This window comes from Patagioenas fasciata, chromosome W (genome assembly GCF_037038585.1).
Source record: "Patagioenas fasciata isolate bPatFas1 chromosome W, bPatFas1.hap1, whole genome shotgun sequence".
NCBI lineage: Eukaryota > Metazoa > Chordata > Aves > Columbiformes > Columbidae > Patagioenas > Patagioenas fasciata.
In genome coordinates, this window is record NC_092559.1 from 1086759 (window position 1) to 1109182 (window position 22424).

At 52.0% G+C, this 22424-nt stretch overlaps 1 protein-coding gene across 25 annotated transcripts in view; it reads left to right on the forward strand.

The window, feature by feature from the left end:
* LOC136114621 (transcription factor 4) overlaps positions 1-22424 on the forward strand; it is a 173996-nt gene that overhangs the window by 141708 nt on the left and 9864 nt on the right. For 17 of the 25 annotated variants that reach the window (XM_065860020.2, XM_065860024.2, XM_065860021.2 and 14 more), the window contains 4 exons: positions 4258-4325; positions 5336-5414; positions 7480-7556; positions 9269-9472. In XM_065860020.2, coding sequence (XP_065716092.1) covers positions 4258-4325; positions 5336-5414; positions 7480-7556; positions 9269-9472 — 428 coding nt within the window. The remainder of the gene's footprint in view (positions 1-4257; positions 4326-5335; positions 5415-7479; positions 7557-9268; positions 9473-22424) is intronic. The other 8 variants (XM_065860015.2, XM_065860019.2, XM_065860035.2 and 5 more) reach the window with 5 other exon arrangements.

The following is a 22424-nucleotide window of genomic DNA, read 5'->3' on the forward strand; positions in this document are numbered from 1 at the left end:
ATATGTATTATTTATTATAATACATCATAGTTGACCTCCGCCCCCTTTGCTTATGCGTTTTACCACTACTTTTTGTGAATTAAATATCGCAACAAAGCGCTTTGCCTCAGGGTTCCTATGGAGCACGTTGCGCCAGCTAAGTGCCTGATCCCCTAGTTTTCTTGTCCTTAGCGATTTAATTGCCTGCAGTGCCACGTGAGGTGATAATTCTGTATTGGGACGTTCATCCCCTTCAGGTGTTCGCTGGGTTTCCCCGTGGTGTGGGCGACATGTGGAAACGTGTAGGGAAAGAGCCCTGACGCTGTGGAGAGTCGCTCTGGAAATTAAGAGCATACCTCTGCAGCCTTAAATATTTGACGAACACCGCTTCGTACTTAAATACAGGAAATAGAAAAATATTGCTTGCCCCTATCTCAAAGAGCAAATAAAGCTAATGAAATAATTGGTAAATAGGGAACACGTCGCTGGCCACATGGTTCGGATTACACACATGATTCTGTATTGAATGACTGCGAGCAGGACTAATGCAGTAAGAATGGAGGGTGGGTTGAAACATTAACACATGGGCATCATATTTTTCAAGGTCTCTGAACAAAGGAGAAACTAAATACAGGCTCTTCTTAATTTGTCACTGTCTGAGAAGAATGTATCCCGTTTCGGGATAGCATTTCTGTGCTCAATCTTGCCATTCCGTGGAGAGTTCTCCTTTACAGCGCGTTGCCGCCTCTGCGCACGTGACGCAGGAAAACCTCTTTCTCCCTCAAAAGAAGTCTAATAGTGTCAAATTTAGTTCAAAATCAGTCTTTGCACAGCTGTGCAGGAGCCGAACGGTCACTTTTAGGAACACAAAACCTTGCAGAGCGATGTGGGAGCATGCATGCAAACTCCTGCCCTGTGCCCCAGAAAATGCCCTTGAAAAACAGCATCTGGATTTTCATCTGGATTCATCCCCTGAGAAAAACCCATTGTGAATGAGAAGAGCACCAACACGAGCACAGGGAGTTGTCGGAGCAGCTGTAAATGTTCAACGAGCAGTGCTCTCGGGCTCGGTCTGAACGGAGGGCTGCGAAAGCACGGCTTGGATCTCGATGCGAGCCCTGATCTCCTCCCGAAGCAGTGAAGCTCCCCGCTCTCTGGCCACACGCTCCTGTCCCTCATTTGCCCCAGAAAGCCGTTTGTGCCCATCCCGGTGCTCGTGCAGCTTATACCACGCTGTATATTCCACAAGAACATTAAGCCGCCGGTTCCAGGAGGGCGGTGACCTGTGGCACACCATAAGAACATGACTTTTATCCAAGCGATGTCACTTCCTCCTAATTTGGGAGGATCAGCAGCCGTGAACACCGAGATGGTGCAAGTTTTTCCACCCTTCTTTACATAGGAACATAATTTCCAGTCTGCTGGTTCAGAAAGCGCCGTTCCAGCAGAACGGTGCGAGTTTGTACTCCGATTTAAGCTATAAAAAGTCTGGGTGGAATTCTCTCATAGGAGGCCTATCGGTTACACTAGATGCTTCACTCGCTGGGATGATACTCGCTGAGATACAGATTCCTGGAAGTTTATTCAATAACGTTCCGATTTACGATCAGAATCCCAACAGCGGGGCGTGGGAAGGCTGCACTTCATCATTCTGTCCCCTCGCTTTCCAGTGCAGAATTGTTCTTTGCAGAAACACGCTGAGAAAGTTGGAGGAGATGAACTGTAACAATAAACATGCTCTTCAACAGCGTTACAATCAATCCATCAAAAGGTCGCAGGCTTTCAGGGCGTCTTCAGCATATTAATTGTCTTATGAGTGGGGAAATATCTCACCAGGAGAAGCGATGGGTTTGGTGCTGTGTTTTCGAGTCCCGTTTGCAAATCCCATTCCCAGGTTGTCTGTGGCTTCGGCGTCGTGCCAGAACTTGGCCTTGTCACGCATTCGGTGACCAAGTATGATCCTGGCCATTTCTGCAGCTCCAGGACATCCTGCCCCGTTCCTCCCCTCTTCATGGACCCGTTGGCCATGCAGCCGTGGGGATGAACCTCACCCCTTCTCATGCCTTTTCCCGGAAGTTTCCTCCAGCGTTCCCTCGCTCTTGCGTCCGTCATCGATTCATTAATTGAAACCTTTCCGCTTCATTGAATTAAAGCCCAACGCGGCTAAACCGTGCCCTTCACATTTGGAGGAGTTTCACAGGGTTCCTTGCACTGAGCTCTTGTGTGTTTTGCGTAAGAGCTTGAAAACATCTGTCCTTGTTCAGAGCAGAAGCTCCTCTATGGAGCAGCCCTGTCTTCCTGGTAACTCTGCTCCCTTACAAAGCGAGTTGTTCATTCCTGCTCGGCTGATCTCTCTCCTAATAATTCCTGTATCTGCAGGAATATCCTCACTTCCTGCTATCTGAAGATGGTTCATTTCTCCCAGAGCCTTTGGGAGGTGGCTTTGGTGAAAGCTGAGCGTGCAGATGTGTTCCCTTTACAGAATCACCTCTATCCATGTGCTCGGCGTGGTCCTGAATTGATTTCGATTCGCAGGACGTGCTTGCCTCCAAAAGAGCAGTGTTGGTTGTGCAAGGGGCTGTGTTTATCCATGGGGATATTGCTCTTCGTTAATCTTCCCTCCTATTTTCAGTATTGGCTTTTAAATCTCTCTGCCTTCCTCCCTCCAGCCCTGGGTTGCTCTGAGCAGCCACTTCTACACTGCACTTAAAAAAGCGTTTGTTTGAGTTTCTTGAGAGCTCTTAGAAGCTTCATTTGGCTCTTTATTTTGCTTTGTATTGACTTATTTTAAAGCCTTTACATTGACGCTTCACTTGGAGCCAATTTTTGACTAATCCCTTGTAAAATATCATCTCTCCCATGGCGGGGCAGCCGAAAAGAATCTCTTTAGCATTTCTTCTATGAGCTTTTTTTTCCTTGAATTCTCCCGTTACTACCAGCTCTCCCTCGTTGTGCCTGTTCCTTGATGGGCTTGGAAAAGCTTTTAATAATGGCTTCTGTTCTCTTAGGTCACAAACAGATTTCAGTCGTTAGCAAAATGAGGGCGAAAGCAAATCACAGTTCACGTGTGGAATGGTTAGCGATACAAGAAAGAGAAGCGGACATGTGGACCTGAGCTATTTTGGGGACACGAGCACTTTCAGACGATCTCTGTCTACTTATATCTTGGTCTTTGGTGCAGAAGGTGCCATATTTACCTTGCTTTGGCCAACTGAGCTCATGAGGAGAACCCAACCTTCAGCCAGCCGAATGGAGGGCTTAATTTTACAGTAATGCACGTAGACTCACTTAGAAGAAGGAAAAAAACAATGCATGATTTACATTTCGATTCACAGTTCACTTCAGAGCCAAGTAACTGCATTTCTGGACATCTGCCTGGTATCGTTCGAGGCACAAAGCTTTGGGTTGTGATTTACAATGTTAAGTTAACCCCGATAAGCTGCATCTCTGGATGGCATCGCCTCTTCTCTCTGTCTTCACGTTTCCTTATATATCTTCCTTTATATATCTCGACGCTTAATTTCAACCCAAGCCGGGATCACACGTTCCTTCCCACGCCCGGAAGATTTAACTCAGTAATACTGGGGTGAAACTCAGAGGAGGCTTTTTAATATTATTAATGACCAAAAAGCGCCTGTGCTTGTCCATTGTGGTACAAACACGGGCGGTTTGGTCTCCATCCCTGGCTTTTATATAAAAGCTACAATCCCATAGCCTCAGAGATATAAAAAATCAATTCATTAAATACTCAAGTGAAGTAGAAAGGAACATTTTTGACAAGTCCATGTGGAATTCAATAACGTCTTTAAAACATGCATTGGAGAGTATAGAAAGGACCAGGGTCATGGGGCAAGCAAAGAGAACGCTAAATAGGTTTTATAAGTGAAATATTGTGCTGTTATATATAGGTGCTTGGAGTTTCCAACGAAAACCCTTGTTAGAGTGGATTTGCACATCCCAGAGCACCTATTTTCCATACCTTTGAGCATCTTTTACTGTTAGAAACGCTTTGTTCAGAAGAAGTGAATCCATTTGGGCAAGTGCTATCAAATACGCCATACAGTTAAAAAAGAAACAGCCGGTCAAGCTTATATTTTATCTGCAAAAACGGAGCATGAATGTGTTTGGTATCTACCTTAGCAAACAAATTCATGGCAATTAAAGATTAATTTTATGTAATTAGCATTAAAATGCAATTAAATCGTGAGTAAGTGGACCAGGAATAGAAGTCGCCGATGGCTCCCTGCCTGATTTGACACGGGGTCTCTTGTTTTGCAGCCAACAGAGGAAGCGGGGCGGCCGGCAGCTCGCAGACCGGGGACGCGCTGGGGAAAGCACTCGCCTCTGTAAGGAAACATTTACTTGGGAATACACCTTTTACCCTTTGCAAAGTGTGGCATTTAATCAGAGTGGAGTCCGAGATGCGCGGCAAAACGGGAGAGATGTGGTCCCGGAGTCACTGCCGAGCGAAACGTTGAGTTTGAGGCTTCATTTAGTGGAGAATAGAGCCGGGAAGAGGGGAAGGCTTAGCCGGGGAGCCGCGTCCGTCCGTCTGTCCCCCCGTTCCCTAGGGCGAGCGAGGGCTGAGCAGAACGACTTGTGCGCTCCCCAGCCACCCGCAAACGGGATTCCTATGGAGTTTGCCGCTCGATTTTCTCTTCTCATGGCAGTTTCCACCTCTTCGGTCCCTGTGGTTGCTGTTAGAGTCAGCGGTGCCCGCTCGTACCCGGGTAGCGGGGGCACGGCGGTTTGCCAGCCCCAAGGGGACCCCAACCTGCCGTGCCCCAGCTATTGCCGCGGTACCGGTTGGCACGGGCTGATTTTAATAAGGACCACTAGAGTTATTTTCTGGGCAGAGTGGGTTCCATTGAGTTCTCATGAGAGTTAATATATCTATCTATATTTTTTCGCATATTCTTCGATGCTTCATTAAAAAAAAACCACATTAAAACAAAGGCGAAAAGTCCACCTCTAGTTTGCCTGAAAGAACCGATACAGTACAGAATCCACTTCGAAGTGGTGCCCTGACAAATGGCACGAGCGGGGCCACCTTGTTCAGTGACACTCGTCTGTACAGCAGCCTATGCAATGAGAACGTGTAGATCACCGTAGCAGATCCACGTGACGATCAGAAACCACGGCTTAATTGACTAGTGTCCGTTCCCATCAAAAGGGGTCTGTTGTCTAGCTTCCTGCGCCTAATACAGTTTTGTCTTTATAAAAGTATTAATATTTGAATAAAGGCTTTTTAACCTGTCCTGCTTTCATTTAAATGAACTGAATGCATAAGAATTCCATATTTCTTTCTGCATCAGTTTGTGATGGCTTTAGATTAATTCTGTATCATCTTTTAAAGATCTATTCTCCAGATCACACCAACAACAGCTTTTCATCAAATCCTTCAACTCCTGTTGGTTCTCCCCCTTCTCTCTCAGGTATTGTTGTTACGATTCTATTTTACTGAACGTTTCAGGGTGTTTTTCGGTAGGAGGTGCCGTGTGCTCGGCGTGGGGAGCAGGTCCTTGCAGCTCCCAGGCCTTGGCAGCAGCGCAGCGGGGTTCCCATGTCCTTGTTGGTGGCTCTGCAGTGCCCTTGGGCGCAGAGATTGTCCCCATGCGGGGACGTCCAGCCCCACACCTCCTTGGATGATCCGTAGACTCCATCTCTGGCCACACTGAGCCCCAGTTGATTTTGTACTCCGTTTACAATAATTGCGCATTTTAACTAAACCCGCTTTCCTAATAACAGCCTAAACTGCAAAGACGCAGAGGCCCAGGGTAGTTCTCATGAGCATCAGGTGTTTTAAATGTTTACCTGGGTATAATTTGGATTTCTGAAACCTGAGACCTTCCAGGTGGAGTGTTAGGATTCTCCTCCCGTGCAGCACACGCCGATGCCTTGGAGAAGGCCTCTTGAGGCAAGATCTCCATCCCAAAGAAGCCAAAACCCCCCAGTATCCTCTTTGCATGAGCCCTGGATGCTTTAACCTCACCAGGAGTCCTAAAAGGCCACTGAGTTCCCACAGGGCAGATCCATCCCTTGTTGTCCATGGGCCCTGAGTAGCGGGACAGAGGTGGAAGGAGCTCCTGGGCTCCTCATCCTGCAAAGTGATGCCCTAAGCGCAGGGACACAGACCTGGAGGGACAAAACCCTTTTGGGAGGAGGGATGAGAGGTTTGCGTGAGGCCCAGGAGGCGGGGGACACCACGTGTACACACAGCAAGCGTCCCCACAAAGCCACCCCTAGCAGGGGACAGAGTGACCACCCAGCCTGTCATAGCTTGGAGTAGGGTCCCGCAGCTCCAAAAATGCCCTTATTTTGCCCACAATTTTAGCAGCCCCAGCACTGGGGCTGCGTTTGTCCTCGCAAGGTGCTTCCCGATGGAAGGGACCGAGCCAAAGGGAAACCCCCTTTCATTTTGGGCTGCCTGGCTTTCTGCAGGCTCTGCGGGGAAAGAGGGAGAACCCAGTGTCAAAATAAGTACAAATACGGACTATAAGTGCGTTTAAATAGGAGCTGGAAGCGTTTAGCATGCAAGACGCTTTCCCTCAAGGGTATCAAGTTGAAAACTATTTCAAAAGTAAAGATTGCAGCTCAGTGCTGTAGCAAAACCTCAACTAAAAGCTCCGTGGGGACCAGAGAAGGGAAGATTTAAGTTTTAATTAGGACTGGCATAATTTTGAGTTGTATGAGAAAACAAAACCTGAACTGTGAGAGCCTAAACCCAGATTGCCATGAGTTCCACCCTGGGCTGTCCCAGCCCAAGCAAGCGCCGCTCAGCGTAGACAGCACCATTAAAATCCCGATAGTGCCATCTCAAATCCTTAACCCCGCTTTTCGAGATCGTTCAGGAGATCACTCCTTCAAAAGAGTGTTAGAAATTATCTATCTATATAAAAGCTGTTGGGAAAATACTTTAAAAAAGGCCTCGTTTTCCCCGTGTTTGCCTCGGAAGGGCTGCGGGGAGCAGGACCCCTTTTCTCCCCGCGCCAACAGGAGCAGGATTAGAGCAGCGGATACAACCCAGGGGGTTTTGGCTCAGCCCGAACTCTCCGCCCCGAGGGAGCGCAACCCTCGTCGGCCTATGCGTGAATGTTGTGTGCGGTGCTTTCACTCGCCATTTTTTATTATTATGGTTATTTTATTCAAGATTTTGTAAGTTCGCTGGTGGGACGAGGTCACGGGCGGCGTGGAGCGTGTTGCCTGTGGCTCCTCCGTCCACCAGCGCCACGTTTGCTCCTCGCTGAGCTGGGAATGAATGCGGCCCTGTATGCGGAGGAGCAGCGCGGGGAGCTCTGTGGCCTGCATCTACGTGCTTCGCTACAAAATACCTTGGTTTTCCTATTTTTTTTCCGTCCGTGTGTATTTTGGAAGTTCTCCATATGTCTACTCTATAGTCTATCTGGAATACGGCATTTACGTGTCTACAAAACTGTCCAAAAAGTTTGAAAGACTTTTTTGTTTGCATAGTTCTAATGGTAATTCCGATTTTACTATTAGCAGGCACAGCTGTTTGGTCTAGAAATGGAGGTCAAGCGTCATCATCTCCCAATTATGAAGGTCCCTTACACTCTTTGGTATGTTCTGATCGGTGACCTCCTCTGCCTCAGTATTTTACTTGCTGTTCTTTCCATTTCTCATCCATTCTTCTCACACAGGTTTTCATTTCGTTAGTGACCACTTAGGCCCTCGGGCTTGATTTTCCCACCTCTCAGTTTGTCTCATGGGTGCTCTGGAGATCCGTGGTGCGGTTGGAGGTGCTGCTGGCCAGGGTCTCCTGTTCCACCGGGGATGTTGTGTTAAAGCTACCGAAAAGGGGAGCGAGGACCGCCAAAAAGGGGCTGCTGAGCAGGTGGATGGAGTAGGTTGAGGAGCGTAGGGGAGCAGAAAGCCATGGACGTTGGCCCGTCGCTCTCATCTCTCCCCGGGAAACACCAGCAAGCTGAGCTTACCCGGCCAAGCTGGTCCTAAATGCTCACGTGGCAGAGAGGGTTAAAGAGGCGTCAGTAGGACTTGGCGCCTTCCTTCACGGGAGGAGAAGCGAGAGCCAAAGGCCCGGTAGGACAGGGCACTGCACAAAGCCCCGTGGCCTCCATCTCGCTCTTCTCGGTTGGTTGTTGGTCCCAGGTGGAAGTCCAGGTGGTTCCCCTGAGCGGTGTGGAATGCCTGACGTATGGTGGGGTGTAAAACAGCGCTAGAGCTTCCAAGTTGCCTTAAGAACAAAGCAATCAGCTAATTGCCAAGAGGGCAGCGTTTAACCCGCGGTGCGGGCGATACCGCAGTCCTGTTGGCTTCGTTAGCACTTTGCCAGGGTCAGGAGTCGGCATGAACCGTTTTTTGTGCCCCAATACAGAAACGTTTCTCATGATTGACTGTGGTATTTTCTAGGCTATCTGTCTTCTGGCCGTTTTTTAGTTATTTGGAGAGCAGTGGGTTGGTTAAGAGATGTGCTGAAGAGATCCATCAGCTCTGCCTAATCCTGTGTGCAGCTCAGGTTCCCCAGTGCTTCAGGACTGTCCTTGTGAGCTTCCCCCTTTGTATTTAATGAAAGAGCGAGGAGTTGAGGTTCCCAGGTCTGCAGACGGGTCGTTCCCAGGGCAGGACAGGCGGACACGGTCCCTCCGGGTCCTTCCCAGGGCAGGACAGGCGGACACGGTCCCTCCGGGTCCTTCCCAGGGCAGGACAGGCGGACACAGTCCCTCCGGGTCCTTCCCAGGGCAGGACAGGCGGACACGGTCCCTCCGGGTCCTTCCCAGGGCAGGACACACGGACACGGTCCCTCCTGTGCGACGGGTGGGCGAAGCCTCAGCCGTAGGACCTGGTAGTTTCTCCTTGTGTGTGATCCTGGGATTAGACGGGGGGAGGAAAATCCCGGTCAGAGGTTGATGATGATCAAAGGTGTATTTGTTTCTTTACTTCTTTTTTATTTTTTTATTATTATTTTTTTTTTTAAGTATCACTAAAACTTTTCAAAGACACAGAGGGCAACATATGTACTGTAATGATTATGTTCATGAGGAATCATTGAACCTGTTTTGCCCATGAAAATCAAAGCTGTACTCGTGTTAACCATGCTCTCTCCTTCCCCGCAACGCTACTCTAAACGTTACCCGAGGGAAACAGAGAAAAGAAATAGAAAACAGAACAAAACAAAAGGCCCAAAGCGAGAGAAACAAAGAGCAAGGGGTTGAGAAGGGAGGACGGGCTGGCCGTGCCGTCCCGCGCACGCCGGGGCAGCGCCGGTGCCCGGCGCCTGCTGATGCTCTGCCCGCTCTGTGTGTCCCCACAGCAGAGCCGCATCGAGGACCGCCTGGAGCGGCTGGACGACGCCATCCACGTCCTGCGCAACCACGCCGTGGGCCCTGCCACCGCCATGCCCGGCGGCCACGCCGACATGCACGGCTTGATAGGGCCCTCGCACAACGGAGCCATGGCCGGGCTGGGCTCCGGCTACGGCACCGGGCTGCTCTCCGCCAACCGCCACTCGCTCATGGTGAGTCCTGGCTTCTCCGTACCGGGCTGCGCGGATCCGTGGGGAGAATGCTGCTTTTCCTTTGTGCGGGGTGTGCGTGCGAGCTGTTGTGTGGCTGTGGGGGGCAGAAAGCTGAGCAGAGACCGTACAACTGCCCAAAAGGTGGGGCATGGAGGGGTTGACCTCTGCTCCCAAGTAACCAGCAACAGTATGAGAGGAAACAGCCTCACGTTGCACCAGAGGAGGTTGAGGTTGGATGTGGGGAACAATTTCTTCCCCAAAGGGCTGTGGGGCATTGGAACAGTGCTGGAGTCACCATCCCTGGAGGGGTTGACAATACACACAGGTGAGGTTCTCAGGGACATGGGACATTAACATCAGGACTCGATCTTGAGGGTCTTTTCCAACCTTAATGTGTGTATGTGCATGAGATGCCAGCGAGTGTCCCCATTGCTGTTTGTTCCCATTGCTGTTTGTCCCCATTGCTGTTTGTCCCCATTGCTGTTTGTCCCCAGTGGCTGCCGCGGTCGCTGTCACTGGTCCCCAGCTGCTCGTTAACCGTCCGTGCTAACGGAGCCTGGGTTGGCTGAGGGCTCCTGAAACACTTGTCCCTTTTTGCTTTCAAAACGATGTCACCAGTGTTGCATTTTACTCAGGACCCACCTCTGGCTTGGGAAGCTGGGTGCGGTTTTTACTGTAAGGCTCAGCTTTGGCATGCAGGGCTGGAGGTTTAAGGAATGGTAGCTAATCTGTTTTAAACACGTGCTTAAAGCCAGGGCGAGAAGAGGGAAGTTAGAGCTCGCTGTGGGTTGTGTTTCGCTCAGGATTACAGAGCCCTTCTCCAGCGCGAACTAAGCGGTGCACAAAGCCGGGCTTTGCTGACCCTCCTCGGGCTCACAAGCTCGTGTCCCCTGGTCGGTCACTGCTGCCTGCCGGGGTGACGTGCCACAAAACCCGTGGGCTTAGGGCTGTAATTTGCTCTTCGTGCACCGCTCAGGTCTCCAGGACAGACATCTTGCACTTTGCGGAGGAAATATTTTGCCGTTGCTTTCTCTCTTGCAAAGGAAAAGCTTGTCTCTTCAATCTTCTTTAATGGCACAAAAATAATAAGGAAAAGTAGCTTACATAATGCGTATGAGTCCACAGAAATCGTAAAGCAGAAGTTAATGAAAAACAAGGGTTCTGCAGCAGTTCTCGGTTAGGAAGCGGTGAAGTTGTGCACACCCGGGGCTGAACTGGATCAGTGCGATCTCCAGCAGGATTCACAGGCATTCGCTTTTATACTTCAGATTTCCTCCCAGAAACGGAGCTGCTTGCTCGCACGCGGAGCGCAGGGAGGGAACGAGGGGTTGTCTGGCGGGATTTTCAGATGGTTGAGGCTATTTAGGTTAATTAAAACGAGGGGAAAATAACGCGGGAAGAGAAAGGGACCGGACAGATCGGTGGGCAGGTCGCTGCTGTGGGGTGCTGGGAGGACTGGGCTTGATCCCGGCTCATCCTGCAGCCTAAGGGCAGGGCAGGGAGGACTGGGCTTGATCTCGGCTCATCCCGCGGCCTAAGGGTAGGACGGGGAGAACTGGGCTTGATCCCGGCTCATCCTGCAGCCTAAGGGCAGGGCAGGAAGGACTGGGCTTGATCCCGGCTCATCCCGCGGCCTAAGGGTAGGACGGGGAGAACTGGACTTGATCCCGGCTCATCCCGCGGCCTAAGGGTAGGACGGGGAGAACTGGGCTTGATCCTGGCTCATCCTGCAGCCTAAGGGTAGAACGGGGAGAACTGGGCTTGATCCCGGCTCATCCTGCAGCCTAAGGGCAGGGCAGGGAGGACTGGGCTTGATCCCGGCTCATCCCGCGGCCTAAGGGTAGGGCGGGGAGGACTGCGCTTGATCCTGGCTCATCCTGCAGCCTAAGGGTAGGACGGGGAGAACTGGGCTTGATCCTGGCTCATCCCGCGACCTAAGGGCAGGGCAGGGCAGATTAGGAGCAGGAATTCCAATTAAGCAACCACATCTGGGGAGGAGAGCGTGCGCCTCTGCTGGAGCCGCCTGGAAGCTGCTCCTCGCTGTGCAGGAGTCCCGAAAAACAAGCCCAAAAGCCCATTGAATTGAAAGGGCGCACCCAAATGATGGAGTGATGGTATATGCCGTGGGTGTATAATTACATATACACACATGTATGTACGTTCCCTGTGTTGCGGTTTGGTTTTCCCGTCTCAAAGCGTAGCGGAATGAGTTTGGGGCCGAGCAGCGGGAACGGTTGCGAGCGTGGCCGGGTTTTCGTGTGAAGGGAGCCCGAACAGATTGCGCTGATGCTGTTTAGAAAGGAGATGAATAAGAGGAGACATAATAGAGGTGCATAGGATAATGGGCGGCATAAAGAAGGTAAATCTAGCTCTCCTATTCATCCCGCCTTATAATTAAAGAACAAGGGGACATTCAGTGAACCTGACAAAAAGAAATACTTTTTCTTCAACACACAATGACCTGTGAAATTCGTTGCTCCACGATGTAATCAAGGCCAAATGTTCAGAAGCATTCCAAATAGGATTAGACATCATCTGGAAAATGCAAACATTTCGAGTTTGATTTGATGGGATTCAGGCGGGATTCCTCCTTTTCTCTTTCGGCAAGGGAAGGAGAAAAAGAAAGGCAAACTTTGATGGCCGAGTGTGAGGAAGGAAGGAGCTTCTCCCGGTGGCCAATTATTCGATAATTACCACGTCCCCGCTGCTTGCTGGGGACGGTGGGTTAGGTGATTATACAATAATGAGCGCCCAGCGTTTGGGAGAGCAGGGGTTTATTCAGCAGGGCCGTCCCGAGCCGCGTGGGATGCTGGGGACCTCAGAATTCTCCATCTCTAGGGTTTTATGTGTAACCCCAGAGCTCTCCCAACCCACATTGGCCTTTATTAAAACATCCAGCTGTCTCCTGCTTGCCCAGGTTGATTTTCAGGTGTCCTTACCCAGCTCCCTTTGACCACACAGTTCTCCCCTTCAACTTGACCGCATACAATGCCCGTAATTCCTGTTACTTCAGGTTATTAATATGTAACGTCGGTTGTTGAACGCAGCACCTGAGAAAGGAAAACAAGGAGGGTTTTGTTTCTTTATGATAGCTTTGTGGCAGGTTCTCGTTAAATTAAACGTCACTAAAAGCAACTCCCATCGCGGGTAAAATAGCATTAAAAGCCGTGACTTTGCCTGCGCCATTTTTGGGTTAAAAAGAACGCAAAATGTTAACTGCGAATGGTCTGCGAAGGGTAAAAGGTGCTTTTTCAGCAGCTCCGTTCAATCCATCTCCTCTCCCCTTCCCAATGAAATGAGCACGAAGCAGACGTCGTTTTGCTCTCTGTGGCAGTCGCTGAGAATTCACAAAAGGAAAGTTGAGATTGTAATTCAGCTTGGCCTCAGGTAATATGTTAAATACACTTGGGATGCATATAATCTAAGATTTTCGGGGGTACAAAGCAATTTTTTCCTCCAGTGTTTAAACAATACTTCTTTTAATGAAGAAATCTGGCTTTATTAAAAGGCGGATCTGTGACTTACAAGCGTTCCTGCATATCTGCTCTCAATCAAGAGAAAAGAGCTTAATTTTTCTAGCTTTGTTGGCTTTGCGTATGTGAAACCGCTGCACCACGCACCCGGGGCATCGCTTCAGAGACGGCTCCTTCCATAAATCTGTGCTCCCCACTTCACTACCAGATGTAGGTGAGGGTAGATTGAGACAACGAAAAGCAGCGACAACGAGCGACGCATCCGGCGATTCCTTCGTGTTTTTAGGGATGCGGAGACGCTTGATGGGGTCGGACCGGTTTTGTTTGGGCTCTGCTAAATAAGTGGCAAGGTGGCTGGGAATTCGGGTGCTTTGTGAGCGAAATGAGGCCGTTTCACTGAAAACCCCAAGTCTGCAGCATTACTCACTGTCTGCAACCGCCGTTCAGGCGAAAGGAGTCGGGCCCGATGGTTTCTTTTGGAAAACTGGTCTGAATTTGGAAGGGAAAACATCAGAACAAAGGAAATAGTTTGGGAGTCGAGTCAGGCTGAAGTTCGCCTTTGACCATTTGATACATTCCACGCTCAAAAGGAAGTTGAGGGGGGGGGAATTTAAAAAAGAGAAAAAAATCAAGGAGGATACTGGTAATGTTTTCCACATTTGAATTTTAATACATGAAACAGGCTATAAAAGGCCGGCCAGCTGCAGTAAATAAAGTAGCAGTGGGAGGTACGGGCCGGAAACTTGGAGAGAGCGGCTGTGCCCGCCGTGCACCCTGCCTGCTCCTGCCTGCACCCTGCCTGCTCCTGCCTGCACCCTGCCTGCTCCTGCCTGCACCCTGTGTGCTCCTGCCTGCACCCTGCCTGCTCCTGCCTGCACCCTGTGTGCTCCTGCCTGCACCCTGCCTGCTCCTGCCTGCACCCTGCCTGCACCCTGTGTGCTCCTGCCTGCACCCTGTGTGCTCCTGCCTCTGCTCCTGCCTGCACCCTGCCTGCTCCTGCCTGCACCCTGCCTGCTCCTGCCTGCACCCTGCCTGCACCCTGTGTGCTCCTGCCTGCACCCTGCCTGCACCCTCTGTGCTCCTGCCTGCACCCTCTGTGCTCCTGCCTGTGCTCCTGCCTGCACCCTGTGTGCTCCTGCCTGCACCCTGCCTGCACCCTCTGTGCTCCTGCCTGCACCCTCTGTGCTCCTGCCTGTGCTCCTGCCTGCACCCTGTGTGCTCCTGCCTGCTCCTGCCTGCACCCTGTGTGCTCCTGCCTGTGCTCCTGCCTGCACCCTCTGTGCTCCTGCCTGCACCCTGTGTGCTCCTGCCTGCACCCTGCCCGCACCCTACCTGCTCCTGCCTGTGCTCCTGCCTGCACCCTGTGTGCTCCTGCGTGCTCCTGCCTGCACCCTGTGTGCTCCTGCCTGTTCCTGCCTGCACCCTGTGTGCTCCTGCGTGCTCCTGCCTGCACCCTGTGTGCTCCTGCCTGCTCCTGCCTTCACCCTGTGTGCTCCTGCCTGCTCCTGCCTGCACCCTGTGTGCTCCTGCCTGCTCCTGCCTGCACCCTGTGTGCTCCTGCCTGCTCCTGCCTGCACCCTGTGTGCTCCTGCCCACTCCTGCCTGCTCCTCAGTCACAGTCCCATCAGGAAAGTCTCACAATGAGGCTGTCTCTGAAATCCCAGCTCAGGGTGAAAAGCTCTCACGGGCTGGAGGGCACCGGGACCCCCAGCACCCCCCAAAGCTGGGCCCTTTGCGGGGGTCTGGGGCTCGCGGGGCAGGGGAGGTTCAGCTTTCCCACCCCGTGCACACCCAGCTTGCTCAAACACGCGTGGTCCCCCGGGGACCATCCCTGACGTTGACGTTAAGCAGCGTTTGCGGGGCCGAAAACACGGTCACGAACAGCGAGGTGGGCTCGTAACGCTGGGACCAAACCACCCCACACCCACAAAGAAACTTCTGGAAAGAGTCAGAAACGAGCACAACATGGGGGTTGTGTCACACTGCTCTTAGAAAACACGGTTATGCTGTGGCAGCGCACAAATGCATCGATTAAAATCATCATAACCCACAAACTGGGCTGTATTATTTCTAAGCTAGTGCTGGGAAGCCCAGGACCAGCGCTCACACTTCACACACGACCCATAGCAACACAGCCCAGGCCCGTGCATCGCTGCGTTTTACATCCACATTACACGAACGTATGGAATTTTCCACTCCTAGGAGTTAAAGTAGCAGCTCGTGAAGTAATTCGGTTATGTCATCCCTACATAAACAAAAAGTCAAGCGGCTTGGCGTTATTTAAAAGGCAAAGTGTGGCTTTTCCTGGTTTGTTGCGCTGTCTTTTGTGTTCTGAAGCTTTAGCACGGTTGTAGCTGCTGCATCTGTGGTTTGGGTTTGCTTGTCTGTGGTTTTTAGTCAGCAGGTATAATACATCTTAAAAAAACTGGACAGAATGACCTTATTGGAATGAAGTCTGGCAGAACAGGCACCGGTGCAGGTTTTATATAGCACCGTTTTCTGCCTAATTGGTTGACATTCCTAATGCTGCGCAATTACAGCCACTGTCATCTTTTTAAATTATTTCATAGCTATAAACTTCGTTTTGACCGGGAGAAAAACCACGGAGCACTATTTAAATGGCACCTTTGCTGGAAAGCGTTGTCCTCGCACAATGGCTCCTTTCATTACTAAAGCAGCTAATTAGGGCTGTGGTTAAACCCGTCGTATTTGGTTTCCCGGGTTTGGGCTCCACAGCTGCCTGCTCCTTAAACTGCTTTTTGGTGCAATATGGTGAACTGGAGGAGCCAAGCGGGACAGGGATGAAGGCAGCAGTGAGGGTGAGGATGCGGGGGATGAAGGCAGCAGTGAGGGTGAGGATGCTCAGGATGAAGGCAGCAGTGAGGGTGAGGATGCTCGGGATGAAGGCAGCAGCAAGGGTGAGGATGCTGGGGATGAAGGCAGCAGCCAGGGTGAGGATGCTCAGGATGAAGGCAGCAGTGAGGGTGAGGATGCTGGGGATGAAGGCAGCAGTGAGGGTGAGGATGCTGGGGATGAAGGCAGCAGTGAGGGGGAGGATGCTGGGGATGAAGGCAGCAGTGAGGGTGAGGATGCTGGGGATGAAGGCAGCAGTGACGGGAGGCTGGGGATGAAGGCAGCAGTGAGGGTGAGGATGCTGGGGATGAAGGCAGCAGCAAGGGTGAGGATGCTCGGGATGAAGGCATCAGCCAGGGTGAGGATGTTGGGGATGAAGGCAGCAGTGAGGGTGAGGATGCGGGGGATGAAGGCAGCAGTGAGGGTGAGGATGCTCAGGATGAAGGCAGCAGCCAGGGTGAGGATGCTGGGGATGAAGGCAGCAGTGAGGGTGAGGATGCTGGGGATGAAGGCAGCAGTGAGGGTGAGGATGCGGGGGATGAAGGCAGCAGTGAGGGTGAGGATGCTCGGGATGAAGGCAGCAGCGAGGGTGAGGATGCTGGGGATGGAGGCAGCAGCGAGGGTGAGGATGCTCAGGATGAAGGCAGCAGCGAGGGTGAGGATGCTGGGGATGAAGGCAGCAGTGAGGGTGAGGATGCTGGGGATGAAGGCAGCAGTGAGGGTGAGGATGCTGGGGATGAAGGCAGCAGTGAGGGTGAGGATGCTGGGGATGAAGGCAGCAGTGAGGGTGAGGATGCTCGGGATGAAGGCAGCAGTGAGGGTGAGGATGCTGGGGATGAAGGCAGCAGTGAGGGTGAGGATGCTGGGGATGAAGGCAGCAGTGAGGGTGAGGATGCTCGGGATGAAGGCAGCAGTGAGGGTGAGGATGCTGGGGATGAAGGCAGCAGTGAGGGTGAGGATGCTCAGGATGAAGGCAGCAGTGAGGGTGAGGATGCTGGGGATGAAGGCAGCAGTGAGGGTGAGGATGCTGGGGATGAAGGCAGCAGTGAGGGTGAGGATGCTGGGGATGAAGGCAGCAGTGAGGGTGAGGATGCTCGGCATGAAGGCATCAGCCAGGGTGAGGATGCTGGGGATGAAGGCAGCAGCCAGGGTGAGGATGCTGGGGATGAAGGCAGCAGCCAGGGTGAGGATGCTGGGGATGAAGGCAGCAGTGAGGGTGAGGATGCTCAGGATGAAGGCAGCAGTGAGGGTGAGGATGCTCAGGATGAAGGCAGCAGTGAGGGTGAGGATGCTGGGGATGAAGGCAGCAGTGAGGGTGAGGATGCTGGGGATGAAGGCAGCAGTGAGGGTGAGGATGCTCAGGATGAAGGCAGCAGTGAGGGTGAGGATGGTGGGGATGGAGGCAGCAGTGAGGGTGAGGATGTTGGGGATGGAGGCAGCAGCGAGGGTGAGGATGCTCAGGATGAAGGCAGCAGTGAGGGTGAGGATGCTCAGGATGAAGGCAGCAGTGAGGGTGAGGATGCTGGGGATGAAGGCAGCAGTGAGGGTGAGGATGCTGGGGATGAAGGCAGCAGTGACGGGAGGCTGGGGATGAAGGCAGCAGTGAGGGTGAGGATGCTCGGCATGAAGGCAGCAGTGAGGGTGAGGATGGTGGGGATGGAGGCAGCAGTGAGGGTGAGGATGTTGGGGATGGAGGCAGCAGCGAGGGTGAGGATGCTCAGGATGAAGGCAGCAGTGAGGGTGAGGATGCTGGGGATGAAGGCAGCAGTGAGGGTGAGGATTCTCGGGATGAAGGCAGCAGTGAGGGTGAGGATGCTGGGGATGAAGGCAGCAGTGAGGGGGAGGATGCTCAGGATGAAGGCAGCAGTGAGGGTGAGGATGGTGGGGATGAAGGCAGCAGTGAGGGTGAGGATGCTCAGGATGAAGGCAGCAGCCAGGGTGAGGATGCTGGGGATGAAGGCAGCAGTGAGGGGGAGGATGCTCAGGATGAAGGCAGCAGCAAGGGTGAGGATGCTGGGGATGGAGGCAGCAGCGAGGGTGAGGATGCTGGGGATGAAGACAGCAGTGAGGGGGAGGATGCTCAGGATGAAGGCAGCAGCGAGGATGAGGATGCTCGGGATGAAGGCAGCAGTGAGGGTGAGGATGCTGGGGATGAAGGCAGCAGCGAGGGTGAGGATGCTCGGGATGAAGGCAGCAGTGACAATGAGGATGCTCTGGCCTGGGTACCAAAATCAAGCATCCGGGCGTGCAGACTTGCTCGCAGCATCATTTCCTCCCCTCCCTCCCCGGCCGTTCGGTGAAGAAGACTTAATTTTCCTAATCCTGCACTTTAGGACCCTTTCTATCTCCGGATTTAGCCAATACTTCCATGAATAATCGTCTCTGTTGGAAGGAAATCGCAGGGATTATTGCAGTGACTTCCTCCGCCAGCCGTGGCAGCCCCTTCTCCAGAATAGGTCGCGACCGGTTGGTTTCCCTTTAATTATCTCCAGCGGTGGGAAAGTGGGGGTGAATTAGTGCTGGGGGGCGGCTCCCGTGGACGTGGCGCTTGCGCCTTTTTTGTCCTTGGGCATCATCTTCCCCCTCCTTTGAACGGCAAAGCCCGGCTTGGCCACTTTGGGCTCGGATTCAGCGGCGTTTGCACACAAGTGGCTCGCCAGCAGCGCTTTCATAAGAGGTTTGGCGAGCTGCTCGGGACTCTGCGCTACTTCTTGCTGTAGGAAGAAATGTGAACTTGGCTTTTTGCCTGATTTAATGCCACTCTTAATGTCTCCTTTTTTTTTCTTTATTTTTATTAAATCCTTTCTTTTCCTTTTGATCTTATTTATAGCTGAGCCACCGGTCATATGGAAACTATTATTGTATAGCGTGGAGATGAAAGACTTTGGTGCAGTTAAATAAGAGTGAATAATTTGGACCAATAATCCGCACATACAGCGCGAGGCCGTTTGTGTCGGCGTGCCCTGCGCTGTTCCCTTTTTAATATAGCGCTGGAGGTTTCTAAGGGCTTTGCACAAATCTGCTTTCTGTCAGCCTTATAAATTCGGACAATATTGAACACATGTTAACATGCAGCACCTTACAACTCGCCCGCCGCCTGCTTTTATTTATCTAAGTGGATAACACAAGGTCATGGGGTTTAGAAGGACCAAGCGTGTTGCTCGTTGCGTTTGCTCGTGATAGCGGCGAGTTAGGAATAATCTCTTCCTAAGCGGAGCTTAGAAGCTGGAGGTGATAGTTTTCTTTTGTATTTCAACAGTTAATGGTATGGAATTCACCTCTCAGCACGAGAGGGGTTAAGTGTAAGGAAAGGGGTGCAACACCCCCAACTTCTTACAGCTCCTTCCCATGCCCAAACTTCAGATGCCCATCTATCTCTAGGACCAATGTCTCTAGGACCATTTCTTGCTGCTCAGGATGCACTTCTGGGGCAGGAAGGGGTTTCCTTGCTCTGGAGGATGGCGTTTCCATCATCATATACACGACACACGGAATCCGAGGTAATTCCAAGCAAAATCCAGGCAGGCAGGTGCCGCTGGGATGTGCAGCAGCACCATTGATGAAACCAGCAGCTTAGACACAGCACAGTAGTTGGGGTTTTATTTAAAGTGCACTTTGTGGGATGAGGATGAAACTGTGAGTTTTCTTCCAACATCATGTTCTTTATCAGGAAAACATCTCCGTCGTGAAATGCTGAGTATCCAAGAATTAATTCCCACCTATTTTCTTGAAGCGGCTTCCCGTCCCTGATGAATGTACAGATAGCACAGGTAATCTGGGATGCACACACTTGCGTAACCAGTAAAACCTGACACGGGCACCGATGCCTGTCACCATATAGAAAAGTGAAAACGCAAAGGTAAGAGAAGACAAGACGTAGCTACTGAAGCTTGAAATGCCATAAAAGCCTAACGCAAGTGCGGTTCAGGCACCGTCTGGCCGGGTTTTGGTGCCGTGGGACGATTCTCATCCTCTGATTTCCATCCCAGCCTTCTCTGTACCGCTACTTTTTTAACTTGAAGAGCCACCCAACCAGCAAACTGGGGCTTCTCGTGGGCTTTTCCCTTGGGCTGGGTTATGGAGCGGGTTGTACTTCACACCCCAGCGTGCTCGTGTGCCCGAGACGCGAATGCGAGGCAGAGATTTGCACATCAAGAGCAGAGCCCGCTCACACCTCCCGTATCGTTTTAGGATGCGTTCTTTGTCAGGTTGGTGGTTTTGACTCCAATCTGCTGAGCGCTGCACTAGGAGACTCTTTAAAGAGATGGGGCTAAATCAAATATTAATACAACTTCAAAGTGAGTTTGATTCTCCAAAGATAAGTATTATTTCTCATCCCCACTCCCCGGCTGGGGGGAACGATTCGGATCTTGGCTCCACCTCGGGGCAGAGCTGTTGTTTGTGTAACAGACAAACCAGTGGCTCCAATGGCTGCTGAGGGAGGGGGGTGCGCAAAACGCAGCATCTTTTGTGTCCCCAGTGATGCCGGGAGCTGCCCACAGCCAGATCTCGATTTTAGGCGCTAACGCCTCGCATAGGACGGGCTTTATTGAAATAAGTCGCGTCCCCTGGCAGGCGGTGGCTCTGAGACACCTTTGGTGCATGGTGATGCCCTTGAGAAGGTGCCGGGCTGCTTGGGTGGAAACGTTTAAATGTTCAAAGGAGGAACGAAAATGATGGTTAAAGAGAGCGGGAAATGGCCAGCCCGTTTTAGGGGACATCTGAGGCCTCACGTTTGTTGTAAAAGTGGGGTTTTGGGTATTCGCACCGGACGGAGCATCCCGTGGGCAGGGGAGATGCGGTGGCAGAGTCAGCCCTCAGAGTCTTTGCTCCTGGTTGGTTCGGGTCTGTTCCTGTAGGTACATTCACATACACACGGATGTTTGCAGCCCAAGTGGAGTCAGTCTCGGAAAATACACCGTCCCATCTGGACACGGGGGAAAATGAGCTCACTTAGTCACAGCGGGGAGAAATGGTCCTTTTTCCTGTAGGGATGGCCACGGGTTGGCCATGAAATTCACCGGTTGGCAGGAAACAAGCTGCAAACCTCAGCAAGCAACACTGATCGCAGGGCGGGTGGTGGAAGAGAATTGATCGTCGTTATCAGTCGCTTGTGAGATGTCACATAGGGTTACCTGCCCCATCTCTTGAGAACCTGCAGGAGAAGAACCGTCAGGACATCTTTGTTTTAAATATGAAGAAAACTTTGTATGTCCGTGGTAAAGCGTCTCATGGTTTGCAAACACAACCGTCTCAGCAAAGAGAGGGTTTTTGTCTCTGCATTTTGCACTTGTTTTCGGTGATTTGCATTTGGTCTCGTAGTAAAAGATTTTCTCAAGTTCCCCTTGGCAGGGTTCCCTTTTATCTTTCTGCCTGCGGTCTCGACTTGCTGGTAACAATTATCCTATATTATCTTGTAAGTCTGATTAGAAACATCCCTCCATCTTTTAATCTGCCCCAGTACTTACTTTTTTGAGAATAAAGAGCGATTTCCAGTGCTCTGGTGGGAGCGCGCAGGGACGTTCTGTCTGTCCGTCCCTCCGGACGTCTGTCCGTACCCACAGCTCTGAGCAGCGCTGCTCTTACCGCTCCAGGTGCTTTTATATTAAATCCTCCTGCAAGTCCCTACAGTTTTGCTCTTTGGATGCTTTGCTTTCCTCGACGGTCTCCTTAATGTAACGAAGGAGCGACCCCGAGCCGCGGCGAGGGGGGGACGCCGCCTTTCCAAGTGTTTAATAAACCCTTCATTGCTGCGTCATGCGGAGTTTGGGACCGGGTGGTTAATGAAATACAGCGAGCGCTCATTTGGACGAGGCCTCTCGTCTTTCGGAAAGGCAGGTGACACGCGGTGACGTCTGGGGGCTCCCGCTGTCAGAGGCTTCGCCGGCATTGCTGGGGAGAAACCGGCAGGGCCGCCAATCCCATCGCCCCAAATGCCAAATTGAAATTCCTGCAGGATTTCCGACGGCAGCGGGGGAATGGAGGAGCTCACAATTAAGCATATGGGCATTAAGATAATTGTCAGCTTTGTTGGCGGACATGATAGAAGACAGATGGGCAGGACTCGGTGCGCTCGGCGCCGGCGCCCTGGGAGGCGGTTTGACGTTTTACCTGCCTGAGCTGCTCCGCCGGCTTTGTCACCGGGCGTGTGGCGCCGCGTCCTCCCGGCGCTGTGCGCGGTGTGCGCGGTACGGCTGTACTGTGTGTGCGCTGCGGGTGTGCACAGTGTGCACGCTGCAGCTGTACAGGTGTAGGGTGTGCGTGGCACACCTGGAGGTACGGTGTGTGTGATGCACAGTGTGCGCAGCTTATGTGGTACAACTGTGTGTGGTGTGCGCGGTGCGGCTGTGCGCGGTGTGCGTGGTTTATGTGATACAACTGTGCATGGTGTGCACAGTGTGCACGGTACGGCTGTGCGGGGTGTGTGCAGTACAGATGTGCACGGTGTACATGGTACAGCTGTGCGCGGTGTGCATGGTACAGCTGTGTGTGCCATGCACAGTGTGTGCAGTACAGTTGTGCATGGTGTGCATGGTGCATGCGGTACAACTGTACGCAGTGTGGCTGTGCGCAGTGTGCGCAGCGTGCACGGTACAGCTGTGCGTGGTGTGCACAGTACAGTTGTG